We start from the raw sequence: 14,028 nt of genomic DNA, 5'->3' as shown, positions 1-14,028 counted from the left end.
AACCTGTGTCCAAACTCCTTCAATGCCTTGATGTCACCTGGGTCCCTGCAGTTTTTTCAGAGCTCTGTGAAGTGCCTCAAATCATGACTCTCCCTGCTGCCCTACAGGTCACATTGCTACCTAGATTGGCACAACCTCAGACCATCATTCTGAGGCTGGATACTTTTTCTTATGGCATTAGACTTCTCATGCCTACTAGATTCTAAATCCACAATGAAACAAATTGACCTGAATGGAAACGTCAGAAATCCAATATTAGTAGGGGTAATTGTGGTTAAGAGCACTGAAGGTCACCCAGGAACATTTCTCAGAAAAGACACACGTTCTTAGAACTAATCTCCTTAGCCTTTGGCTCCATTCTCTACAACATGTCAGTGATCTTGGCTATTTCAATTCAGAGCCTGAGGAACTTGCTTTACATTAGACTCATCTGTTGCTGCTATATAGACACTGTCTCTCTTCATTCCTGGTTCATAATGCCAATAGTAATAATAATGACTAGTGACTACTTAGACCCTTCACTTCCCTGGCATTGTTCTATATCTTTTTAGGTTTTCATGTTCTCCTTACAAAAGTCTTGTGAGTAAAGACAGTCATTGTCTCCCTTTTACAAACCTGGAAATGGGTTAAACAGCCAAACAGCACTGTTTTTCAAGTCGACTTCAAATCTTCCCCTTCTAGGAGCCTCTTTATGATGGTGGCTAAAGGTCTAAGCATCCAGGTTAGAGTCCTCTCTTCAGATACATGGTTTTCAGGGAGATGTGGTTTCCTAGTTTTACAGGAAGGCCACTGTGCCTGGTTTCCAGGATTCTCAGGAAGTCAGAATGAGATGATGTAAAGAAAGCTTCAAGAACAGGTTCTGGTATATTATAAACACTTGATCATTAACTTGTGTATCCTTTTCTCAACCAGGAGGTGCCCCTTTAATCTGCTGAGCTCTCTGTCAGCATTGACCATTCTTCTCCATTATAGCCTGTGCAGATGCTGAGGATGTTTCCTCAGTGTGTGTCTCACTCAGCTACAGAGTGTGCTGGATGAGGTAGGTAGGATGAGGTCCGATATCTACTGAATGGATATGGTTCAGATCATAACCTTATATTGATTTTAGAACCAAACAGTTCACAGCTGTAATATATATTTGTTAGTTTTCTCCTCAAAGAGGAGTGTGGTGAAATGTAATTCTAACCAAAATTCCAACCATTCAAAAATGCCTGATAAAGGAATGGGTCTTGTATATTTAAAAAAAGGACTTTATAGTTTTAAATTAAGATATATTTATTTATTTTATATGTTTAGGGTTAGGAGTATCATAGCACACATGTGGAAGTCAGAAGTTAACTCATGGGAGTTTGTTCTTTTCTTCCATTCTGTGCATTTTTGAGTCATGTGTGTACATGTATGTGTGCCCAAATATATCCATGTATGGGCAAACACTCATACATATGCACATAATTAAAAAATAAGAGTATTCTGAATGTGAAAAGAGCATCTACTTGAAAGAGTACACTCAGGTGGATTCAACAGTCATTGAGGAAATGTTTCTGTTGCCAACTTCGTGGTGTTTTACAAGGGTGTTGGGGATTCAAACTCCGGTCCTCACATTCACATGGCAAGTACTTCTCCAGCACAGCCATCTCCCAAACACCTTTCAACTACATTGTTAAAGCTTCTTAGGTTTACTATATGACATGATAGATAGAGATTCAGATACTATCCATTTACATACAAGTTGTATGTGTCCTTAGTAACTTTTGAGAGTATTAAGAGGGCCTTAGATTCCTGGCAGTGCTGGCTCATCTCTTCAGTCCCACTCGGAAGGCAGAGGCAAGTGGAAGGCCATCTTAGTCTATGACCTTGTCTTCAACATTAAAGACAAAAGAAAACAAACAAACAAACAAACAAGAAGGAAAGAAAGAAAAAAGAAAAAAAGGATAAAGAAAAAGGAGGTCCTTAGAACCCAAGAAGTTTGAGGACTGCTGCCTTAGACTAGCATGCAGTCTACTGAGGAGATCAGACTTCATGATAATTTACTATAGTCACTAGGCAGTAATAATAAATGACAGCCACTATTAGTAACAATACTGATGTTAATTTGTGAGGCTAGGCACTGGGTTCTGTGGTACACACACACACACGCACACGCGCACACACACACCTATTCTGAATTTTTTGGAACTAGAAAACTTTTTGGTTTCCCTAGAATGTGGAATATTTGCATACCCAGGAGACGTTGTAGGACAGAACCCCCCAAATATAACAGCCACAATTTTCTTGAGATGTCTGTCTCTTACATCTGTGATCTGAAACTGTCATTTTACACATGTTGAAACAGCCACACTGGATTCCAGTTGTAGAAATTTTCCACTTTTAGCATGACTTGAATGCTCAAAATGATTTAGATTATGAAGCATTTTGGATTTTCTGCTCAAAATCACTCAGTGTGGGCTGAGGAAATGGCTAGCTAGTCTGGCACACACACCAGCAAACAAAGAGACCCTGTCTCAACAAAGATGGTGGGTGAGCATCAACAACCAGGTTGCACTCTGGCCTCCACATGTGCACCATGGAATGCACATGTCTGTACTCATATGGGTGTGCACACATATACATGCACATACTTCATACACAGAGCAAAGAAAGCGCTCTCTCTCTCTCTCTCTCTCTCTCTCTCTCTCTCTCTCTCTGTGTGTGTGTGTGTGTGTGTGTGTGTGTGTGATATTTAAACCTTTGTTAATCCTACAGAACTAGGGTAGTAATCCCTCAACATGTCAGGTCAGTCAGTAACTAATCTACTACCACAGCTAGTGAGACCTGAAACTTGATCCAGACCATCAGCCAGTGCTGTTCCTCTGTCTAGGGAATGATGGCTCCTGAAAGGAATGCTGCCTGGATAACAGTTATCCAGAGCTTTACAAATTGTTTCCCAAAATCTTTGTTAAATATATTAGTTCCTGTAATTCTCACAGTACCATAAGGTAATGCAGATCCCCTTGGAGATGTGTCCAAGGGCTGTGTTCTTTCCATTGTTTACACTGCTTATTGAGTTATTCTCATTGAAGTATTCACACGCTACTGGACACTTGCATGGATTTAGCTACCCTTTACTTTTTTCACAGCATAGGCGTGCTCCAACTAGTCTGGAGGTATTTTGTAAAGACCCAGAGAATAAAAGGTTTAGGTTTATAGGACAAGGTGCTAAATGATGGATGTTCTATAGATACTAATTGAACCAGAGATAAAACATGTCCCACAATGTTTATTTCTTAGTTTATGTCTATGGATGTCTTGTTTGCATATATGGCTGTGTACCACATGTGTGCCATGTTCTTTCTTGTGGAGCCATTAGCAGGTGTCTGATCCCCAGAACTGGAGTTTCAGATGGTGACGTGTGTGCTGGGAATTGGACCCTACCCTCTGAAAAGCAGCTAATGACAGCTTCTGAGTCATGTCCTTATCTCTTCCTACAGTTTTTATTGTTGACATTAAAGATGCAATAACAATAACTGTATACCTTTTAAAGTATATAGCTAATAAAAGAATTGAATTCTTTTAATAATTTGAATAGAGCTTATCTTAATTGGGGCTCAAAATCTTTGGTGTCTTTTATCAAACTGATTACAAATATTCATTTGTAAAAAAACTGTTCTTAATTCCAGGCTGTATCAAGAACAAACAGCAATAAGGGCAGAGTTGGTCTGTGGGGTGCGATTTGGGAGCTGTTGATTTAGTGTGGCTGTTCAAATGTGATCTGTAAAGCAGCAGTTTCTTTACCAACCCTCTCATTTCCCTGTATGTTGGAACCCAAGTGAGTAGGATTCGCTGCCATCTCATTGGCACGAACAGAAACAAAATCCATCAAGGCACACACAGGTGAGGAAACAACTGGCCACCTGAAACCTCTCTGCCTCTGCTGCTCTTGTTTTGCTGCTGCCAAACACTCCTTCCAAAAAAAAAAAAAAACAAAAAAACAAAACAAAGAGCCTTTTCAAAACTAAATCTGTGTTTATCACTCACCTCTGTAATCCTCTTAGAATAAACTAAACCTGTTCCTTTTCTTCTTTTCTCTCCAGGCCAAAACCTAGAGAGGAACTCCCTGACTAGTCGGTTTTCAATACCACTACATTAAAGAGCAGCTCTAACGAATAAAATATTATATAGCGTGTGCGGGGGTGAAGAAATAGAGGACGAAAGTCTTGGGCACACAGATGACTGGAGACCTCCTGGAACCGGAACAGAGAGGACGAGGTGCCTGCTAATTGGAAAAGGTTTTGCTGAGGTCAGGAGACACCACCGGATTCGTCTGTCTAATCTTTGTCTGACATTCCCTCTTCTTCTATACATGGAGCTATACCTCAGGACTGTGTATGGAATTCTCACTCCTGGGGCGCTAAGCACAGGTTGTAACTCCCAGGCCCTGGATGCAACTCCTAGCCCTCCCAATCCACCCCCCACAAGTTCCCACAGAGCTCTTGCCTAAGGTGTCCCAGTTTCTCAAACGTTATTGCCCAGCAACTCACAATTAAAGGCAGGGAACATATGGTGTAGAGCACTGTCAGGAGAGCCAGCAGCACAAAGTGGTCCAGCTCCTCCAAAGGATGCAGGGACCCGTGCCTGTAGTCTGAGCCTGCCTGGGCCGGGTCCCTGGAGCAGCGGCGAGGATGGTGCCTCTGGCGCCTGTGCATGGCATAGAGATTGTACATGGCACCCAGGTTGCATACCACGGTTGCGAGGACCAGCAGCGCCATGAGGCTGGAGTAGAGTACAGAGAAGCCAATTACCGAAAACGAACGCTTCTTGTGTATCATCTGGATGAAGCACCAGGTGCCTGGACAGTACTGCACGAACTTCCCAAAGCCAGCAAAGGGGAGCGCACAGAAAGCTAAGCAGAAGGCGCCCACGACCGGCGCCACCAGCACTCCCCTGCGCAGAGTGATGTGCCTTTGGTAGAAGAAGGGGTGTCCCAGAGACAGCCAGCACTCCAAAGCCATAGCCAGCAGCTGTAAGGCCTCTGCTAGCCCAAAGAAGGACATCAGGAAGGCAAACGTTTCACATAACTGATTGCCTGAGGCAGGCAGTTCCTTTATGCTCCGGTTTTGCGCGTAGGCAGCCAGGACCATCGGGCTGACCAGACACTTGCCCAGCAAGTCGGTGACCGTCAAGCCACACACTAGTACATAAAAGACCGAGGGCGGCGGGTGCAGTGGCCCTAGCCGGCAGGACCCCAGCCCGGAGCGCGCCAGCAGCACCAGTGCCAGGAGATTGCCCAGTAGCCCTGCACTGAAGAGCACACCGCTTATCGTCGCTGAGGAGCCCCTTTCCACCCAGGTGGATGTCTGACAGCGAAAGGACTGGTTCATAGCCCTTGCCCCGTCTGGCTGGAGGGAAGGCTGCAGCCAGGCCAGCTGTGAAGGAGCCCCAGGCTGCTCAGAGCGCGGCTAGGGCACAGAGGTTGTACAGCAGAGAAAGCTCTGCGGGTGGCTGGGTGTTGTTCACTGTCAGCTCTCCTATCTATGCTCCCTAGTCACACCCTTGAGGAGGGCAGGACTCCTCCCCTGTGGGTATCCTGCTGCAGAGCTGGAAGCAGCTCTGCTAAGAACTCAGCCCCATGCACAGGGTCCTAAGGAGAGACCTCTACCCAGAGTCAGAAGGAGAAAGTACCCAGAATCTGAGTGTCCAAGGCTGATCCTTCAGAGGAGGCAAGAGAACTGCAGAGATGGAGAGGGGAACCGAGTAGGAGCCAATGGGGAGAAGGAAAGCCAAGTGCTGGTGGTGGCCATAAACTCTGCAGATAAGCCAAACAGGAAGCCTGAGAAAGAAAGGGCTACAATTTCCGCCACTCTGGAGGCTTGACTCCAAATCTTTCTTAGATAGCTGCAATGTGGAGATTCTTGATGAGGTAAGGAAACAGAGGCCGTAACAAGTTAGGGGATCTGCTTCAGGTGGCAGATTTTGGAAGTGGCAGAGTCGACCAGCAATCAGGCGTTTCTTTAGTACACCTGGCTCCTTTTCCCCAAGAGGGAGAGCAAATTTCAGGGGCAGCCTTCTCTGCACACGGAAAACCAAGAGGTACTATTGAACAGGGCGTCAGAAACCGCTCTGATTGCCATATAGCACGTCTGTTCTGGTTGCGTGGTGCCTTTAGAATATGGAGTTAAGACATAGTCTATGCCTGAGAAGTCCTTGGTGTCTTGGTTGCCACAATTTTATTTGAGGAAAAGTGTTTTTGTTTTGTTTTGTTTTGTTTTGCTTTGCTTTGTTTTGTTTTAGCTGATAGGTAGCTGCAAATTTCAATGTTGATTTGAAACCAGAATGTATAAGCCTTGTTTTAGGGCATTCCCACTGTTCTGGTCTGTGACTACTGGAGAATATTCATTCTATCCTTCTGGCAGTGATTTTCTTGTATCAAAAGAGGGGGGCAGAGTTAACTTGAGTTTCTATATTTGATGCTCCCTATCCTTGGACAAAACCTGGCTTCCAGCTTAGAATTTTAGAGTGATGATTTGGGCCAAGTTACGTAAGCAATATATTATTCCTTTGGATAGAGTTTCATTTGGGGTGCTCTCTACCTCTTCTGATGGATGGAGTCAGGGAGAGGACAGGGCCCTTAGCTTCATATATACGGAATCCTGCAAAGTGGGCAGATAAGCTGCCTCCTGATGAAAGTCTGGCCACAAGTCAGGCCACAGGGCAGGAGGAGTTCAAGCTTTGGAATTACATAGGACTTAAGATTCTGACTTAGTGCTCTCTTGCCCCCTTACTCCTGAGCCTGCAGGCTGTCCCCTCCCCCCTCCTCCCTTCCCTTCCCCCTCTCTCCACGTGGTCATGGCCGGCCTCTACTCCTCTACCTCTCTGCTCTCTCTCTCTCCTCTCACTCTCTTTCTCTCTTAATAAACTCCCCCTTGTGGAAAAAAAAAAAAAGATTCTGACTTAGTGATCCAACTCTAGATGTTGAAGGGGTTTTAATGTCCTTCTCTGTAGGGGATGGGACTGATCTGACCTCACAGGATTGTTGTGAGGCTGAGAAAAGTAAAAAACAAAACAAAACAAAACAAAAAAAACAAAAAAACCAAAAAACCAAAAACCAAAACCCAAAAAAAAAACCCAAAAAAAACCAAAAACAAAACTGCTTGACATAGAGTAATGATAGTAAAACTAACATTGGGGGTTTTATCTATGCTGGGCAACATCAATCATTTCAGGGTGCACTGACTGAAGGCTCTGTGTAGGGTTAGCTCTATGTCTTGTGCCTTCTTTCTCACCCTCATCTAGAAAATAATGCTGAACTTAGACTAGTCCCATGTGCACATGATAGAATGGAAGGGGAAGGAAATTCTATGGCCAATGACAGAAGAATCTGAAGAAGGTAGGGGTCTCTTCCTAAGACAGACTCATAGTTTATATCAATATCAGAAATTCACCATTCCCTGAGGTCCTGTTGTGGTATCTGGAGGTGATTCAATAAACTCAGTTGAAGAATTCTGTCAGGGCATTGCTTGTCCTGCTCCTGAAGAACAGCCAGGTGATTCTTGGTGCCTTTCTCTACTTCTCTATAGCTGTCTGAGTGCAGGGCAGAGGGAGTGGGGAGCCCAACCATGTGAATCACTTTTTAAAAACAAACGTAGTTTCAATATGAGCTGTGGGAACATGATGAAGTTTACACATGTGTTTCAAAGATTGAAGGGTTGAATGGGTACAAGTAAGGAAAGCATGTGTTTCCTCCTGGTTAATTCAGCTGCCCTTTACCCCAGGGTTTCCTGGAGCCTTTCCTGCCTGCTTTGCTGCTGTCCACCCAGCCCTCAGCAAAACATCAGCGTCATTAGTCCCTGTTCCTAGGAACCCTATCAAATGACATCACTGTAGAGCTATGAAACTACCATTTGTTCAAGCATCCAGTACCTTCTTGAGCTCCTCCCCTGTGAGGCTGAGGAGAGGGCTGTTGGCTTTTACAACTAGAAAGGGAAGGCAAACATGTCATGTGACCTTTACAATCTCATGTTTTTCTGTCAGCTTTCAGAGTAAGCAGGCCTAGTTTCTGTTTGTCTTAGAAACTTTCGGTGAAAATATCTTACGCCAGAGACCATCTAGATGTCTCTCATGAAGCATGTGAGTCATATACAGGGTCATTGATCTGGAAGGTCTTAGGGGTTTGCTGTGAGGACTGAGTCTCATCTTTCCTACCCATGAAGCCTGTCATCTCTAGATCTCAATTTTTTTTTTGAAGTGAAGGATCAATTGTCTTGAGCATGCTTTAGAAACACTTGCAAAGATGGCTCATCCAGTAAAGGTGCTCACTACGCCAGCCTGACAAGATGGGTTTAATCTGTGCAAACACATAAAGGTGGAAGGAGAGAACTGACTCTGAAAAGTTGCCCTCTGGCCTTCACATGCCCATACGGTATGCTCTCAGAATCATAAGCACACAGTAATAAGATTTTTTATTATTTTAATTAAAAATACATAAAAAGGTGGGCAGAGGTGGCACATGCCTTTAAGCAAACAAAATGTTTTGTTTGCTTTGTTTGTTGTTGTTTTTTAATTCCCCAGGCCAATTGCTGTGCACCTAGAATGTTAATCCCATGCTCTGTAAGGCCCTAGAAGATGTTAGTCAGTGACTTCATCCTTACCACTCATGTCCCTGAAGCTCCCATTATTCACATTCAAATAAGGAAAAAGAGACATAGAGAAGTTAAGCTGTTTGCACTCGCATAACCAACACATCATGAGTGTAGGATGGCTTCCAGATCTTGGGATTTCCTAAGCCTCTACTTTGGAGAGGACATTGAGAAGTGACTATGAAAGTAGGGAACTGCCATATGGGTTCTGGGAAGTGAGCCTGGGTCCTCTGGAAGAGCAACCAGTGCTCTTAACCTCTGAGCCATCTCACCAGCACACGATCAAGGACCTCCACATAAAACCAGATACACTGAATCTAATAGAAAAGAGACTGGGGAAAAGCCTCAAACACATGAGCACAGGGGAAAATTTACAGAACAGAACATCAATGGCTATGCTCTAAGATCAAGAATCAACAAATGAGACCTCATAAAATTGCAAAGCTCCTGTAAGGCAAAGGACACGGTCATCAGGACAAAATGGCAACCAACAGATTGGGGAAAGATCTTTACCAATCCTACATCTGATGGAAGGCTAGTATCCAAAATATACAAAGAACTCAAGAAGTTAGACTCCAGACAACCAAATAACCCTATTAAAAATAGGAAACAGAGCTAAACAGAGAATTCTCAGCTGAGGAAACTCGAATGGCCTAGAAGCACCTACAGAAATGTTCAACATTCTTAATCATCAGGGAAATGCAAATCAAAACCACCTTGAGATTCCACCTCACACCAGTCAGAATGGCTAAAATCAAAAACTCAGGTGACAGCAGAGCTGGCAAGGATGTGGAGACAGAGGAACACTCCTCCATTGTTGGTACAACCACTTTGGAAATCAGTCTGGTGGTTCCTCAGAAAATTGGTCATAGTACTACTTGAGGACCCAGCTATACCACTCCTGGGCATATACCCAAAAGATGCTCCAACATATAACAAGGACACATGCTTCACTATGTTTGTAGCAGCCTTATTTATAGCCAGAAGCTGAAAACAACCCAGATGTTCCTCAACAGAGGAATGGATACTGAAAATGTGGTACATTTACACAATGAAATATTATTCAGCTATTAAAAACAATGACTTCATGACATTCTCAGGTAAATGGATGGAACTAGAAAATATCCTGAGTGAGGTAACTCAGTCACAAAAGACTACACATGATATGTAGTCACTGATAAGTGGGTATTAGATAAAGAGTTTGAAATATCCATGATACAACTCATGGACCATATAAAGCTCCAGAGAAAGGAAGAACAAAGAGTAGATGCTTCAGTCCTACTTCGAAGGGGGAACCAAATAATCAAGGAAAGTAGAGGTTGGGAGGGACTTTGGAGGAAGAGAAGTGGGGGAGGGAAAGAATCGAGTATGGGAGGAGATGGAGGAGATGTACAGAGGGCCAGGAAATTGAACAGAGGTGTGTACCAATGGGGGATGGGGAATTGGGGGTAGTAACCAGAAAGTCCCAGATGCCAGGAAAGCAAGAACCTCCTAGAACCCCACGGGGATGACATTAGCTGAAATATCCCATAAAGGGAAGGGACAACCTGTCAAGGCCATATCCAGAGGTTAGGCATGGCTCCCCAGTTGAGGGATGGGGCCACCCACCCATCTCCAAAATTTTAACCCAGAATTGCTTCTGTTTAAAGGAAACACAGGGACAAAGAGGGAAGCAGAGTCTGAAGAAAAGGCCATCCAGAAACTGTCCCACCTGGGGATCCATCCCACATGCAGAGACCTAACTGAGACACTATTGCTGATGCCAAGAAGTACTTGCTGACAAGAGCCTGATACAGCTGTATTCTGAGAGGCCCTGCCAGATCCTGACCAACACAGGTATGGAGGCTCACAGCCAACCATCATGACTGAGCACAGGACCCCAATGGAGGAGTTAGTTCTGGCCAGCCTGGGTAGTTAACTCCTTGTGAACCAGAGAGGAAGGAAAGAAAAAGATTCAAAATGCTTTATACAGGCAAATATGTACAGACATATATGCATCCATACACCCACACTCTGGCCAGGCCCCATCACCTGTCACAATCAGCTCCACAAGTATTAATGCATATGTTTACATATGTACACATATACCTACACATATATGTACAGACAAAAAGACATGAACATTTAGATGGATGGATGGATAGATGGATGGATGGATGGATGGATGGATAGATGGATGGGGGAGAGCTCCACAAGTCAAACCATTCAACCAACAACTTTATTTCTTTTCTCTTCTTTTTTTTTTTATATTTTTCTTAGACAAAAAGTTCTTTAGGAAATTACCCCATAGATAAAAATATTAAACAAAATGGGAGTTACAGAAAGATGTTGGTATTAAGTTCAAACCAGTGTTGCATTCTATGTGCTCATTATAAGTTCAAAGCTGTGTCCGGGTTCTAACCATTTTACACGGCCTTGCTTTATCAGAGTGCACATCTGTGATTTTATTCTTGGCCTAAATGTTTTTCCTTGAGCACAAATTTGTCCCAAGTTTATTTCTCTCTTTAGTGTAATTATGAAAGCTCATTGTATTTCTTATTATGTGACCTCTACTTACTATTATGAAGAGTGGGCATAGTCTGTTCTCGATTCTAACTTTATTACATCTTTCTAGCAACTAAGACCATCTCTAAAAAAAAATCTTTTTTCCTAAAATTATTTGAATCAATTCAGGAATTCTATAGAATTGTTATCTGTCTGTTTGAACGTCTGCAGAAATCTTCTCAAAAGGGTGAGTCAGTACCTAGTGATTGTTATATTTGTCTTAAAAACCTCATCTGTACCTTGTTTGTTTGTTTTTGGCAAAGCATTATGATGAACAACAATCAACATGACTACAATTTTGTAAGTTTGCCCATTGTTGCAGACTTGAAAACACAGCTGAGCTAACCTGTTCTTTTATCTCAGTCTCTAGTTCTCAAGCTTCACTTTCACAGCTGCAGAAGCTCATGATTGGGAAATTGCTTGGGATTGTAGCCCAGTGCAAATTACCTATGACAACAATAAGAAGAAAGGGAAATGTTGACTCATATGTCTGTTATGGCACAGTGAGGAAGAAACACTGATCTGTGGCATAAGGGACAGATCTAGTGAGGTTACATGGAGCTGTGCCGGCTGAGCCAGCTGGGCCAGAGCTGGGCAGCTGAGTGACTTAACCTTATGGCAGAGACTGTCTTGTCATTTACCAGACCAGTTTCCTCATCTTAATCAGGCATATAAACTACATTTTCTGGTCTCCTGTGTTGCTGAGTTCTAGCCTTCCCATTGCTATCTAGACTCTGATTCTTTTCTCTGCCCTGTCTGAACAGAGGCCATGGGAGGACCTAGAAAGGAATGAACCTGGAGAGACCCTGGGCCTCAGAATGACAATGTGGGATGTTTACTGACAGCTTGGGAATACACATTTGGGTTATACATAAACTAAAACAACAAATAACCCTGTTGTATCATGCTGATGACATTTTACATTTTACCTTATAGCATGATGGGGTGGCTGGGGTTAGTCTAATAAGTGTGATTTTCTCGACTTTTATTTCTTCTACAAGAGAAGCTGAGAAAGTTAAGCCTTTAATTAGAGATCACCTGGACTAAAACTATTGTTGTATTGGGAAAAAAGGAAGGGGCAGTGCTATGTGGTGGAGAATTATCAGTTGCCCACAGTACAAATGGCTCAGGTCTTAGAGAGTGATCAGAAGAAATGAGGACTAAGTTCATGGGATTTGTCATTAGGAAGTCACTAGTGGTTTGTAAGAGCCCCATACAGGGTAATTATCAAATTGCAGAACATATAGGGATGCAAGAACTAATACAGAGGAAAATGTGGTAATGTCAAATATATAGTGAATTCAAAGAAAAATATAAAATAGTGGATCCAATGATATTTGTACGATAATATGTATATGTGCGTGTGTGTGGGGGGGTGATGAATACCAGTAAATCTAAATCAACTACAGTTAGTGTAGATTTTGGATCTGAAAAAGAATGGAATCAAAAACATTAAACTGTTTCTCACTGATAGAAGCACAGAATACACGTTCAGTGTATGAATGCTAGGAAACTAGGAATCTATTGGAGTACCACTTACAATGAGGTAAAAGTAAAACATTCCCTACAAGCTAACAAAAAATTGGGGTCCTACCTTCCTTCATCTTCCCAGTGAATTTTCTCAACATGGCAAATACTATTCCAAACAAGGAAATAATATTCTAACCTGACGAGCCTGTATAAGATTTAAATTGGACCTAGCAATTAGTACTTTCAAGATAAGGGGAACAGAATCAAGCTAGTGCCTCAGAGCTGGGAAGACAGCTTATTGGATAAGGTACTTGCCATATAGGTGTGAAGACCAGAGTTTAAATAGATCCAAAAGCTTGCCTCTAATTCCATGCAAGGTTCAGAAAGCAGAGACAGGATCTTCAGGGCAAGATGGCTAGCTAGACAATCAAAGGGCAACCTGCTAGGTTCATGGGAGACCCCCACCTCAGGAAATAAAGTAGTGAATAGTAGAGGAAGGAACCTAGCAACCAGCTCCTTCAAGTTGTCGTCTGTCTTCACACACACAACGTAACATGTGCATGAAAACATAAAGAAATCATCAGATAAATAAATAAATAAATAAATAAATAAATAAATAAATAAATGTGATTTTTAAAAGGAAAGAAAGACGACTCAATGTAGCAGGAGGTATTTGAAAAAGCGGCAGGTAGTGCAGTCCTGTTAGCTCCTGACTGCTGCCACATTCCCGCTCTAAGCTCCTGCACTAATGGCACTGGCTGGCCAGAAGCACAGGCCTGCTGGTCAGCTCGGTGGACTCCATGGCTCTAAGCAAGGCCCTTGGGCCAACTCCATTACCCTCATAGTGCTAGGCTCAACCCCAGACAATATCCGCCATCCTCATGGTGCTCTGTAGAATGAAGACTCTTAATGCTTAAAGATTATCCAATAGATTTATATATCAGCAAATACTCAATACACAAGATGTCCACACAATGAGAGAGAGAGAGAGAGAGAGAGAGAGAGAGAGAGAGAGAGAGAGAGAAAGCCCTGAGCAAGAATCCCCTAGCAGCCATGCCTGGGATCTCCTGGCCCAAGTAATCACTGATCCTTAAGAGAGAAAAGATTAATGTCAGCTGTTGGGAACACGCCCAGACTCAGTTCTTAGGAAATGAAGAACAGGGTGGCTTTGCTAACCCTGGAAGGACAAGAAAAAATGAAGGGGCAGAGACATTTCCTCCTAGAAGCCTCTGGGCATAAAACTTCAGTAGACTACTTAGGTACATAAGCCCCTATGGGCAGACACAAGAGAGTAAACAAAAAGACACAGGACCAAGCATCAGTGCAGAGGAAAAGTGGAAAACCAGCTGGAACAAACCAGTGCCAAAGAGAGGGAAGCAAACAGAAAACCACTCAAGAGCCA

The 14,028-nt window shown here is 43.1% G+C and overlaps 1 protein-coding gene across 1 annotated transcript; it reads right to left on the bottom strand.

Annotated features, from left to right (window-relative positions):
* Window positions 1–4,427: 4,427 nt before the first annotated feature.
* Ptgdr (prostaglandin D2 receptor) lies at window positions 4,428–5,407 on the bottom strand. The gene has a single exon (XM_028758501.1). The coding sequence runs from the start codon at window positions 5,355–5,357 to the stop codon at window positions 4,428–4,430; it is 930 nt and encodes a 309-aa protein (XP_028614334.1). The 5' UTR covers window positions 5,358–5,407.
* Window positions 5,408–14,028: the final 8,621 nt, after the last annotated feature.

This window comes from Grammomys surdaster, unplaced genomic scaffold, assembly GCF_004785775.1.
Source record: "Grammomys surdaster isolate TR1022 unplaced genomic scaffold, NIH_TR_1.0 126198, whole genome shotgun sequence".
Taxonomy (NCBI): Eukaryota; Metazoa; Chordata; class Mammalia; order Rodentia; family Muridae; genus Grammomys; species Grammomys surdaster.
This window is presented reverse-complemented; position numbering and strand designations above follow the sequence as displayed.

Coding starts and splice junctions, on each gene's coding strand:
- Ptgdr (XM_028758501.1), bottom strand. CDS start 5,357: ATGAACCAGTCCTTTCGCTGTCAGACATCCACCTGGGTGGAAAGGGGC.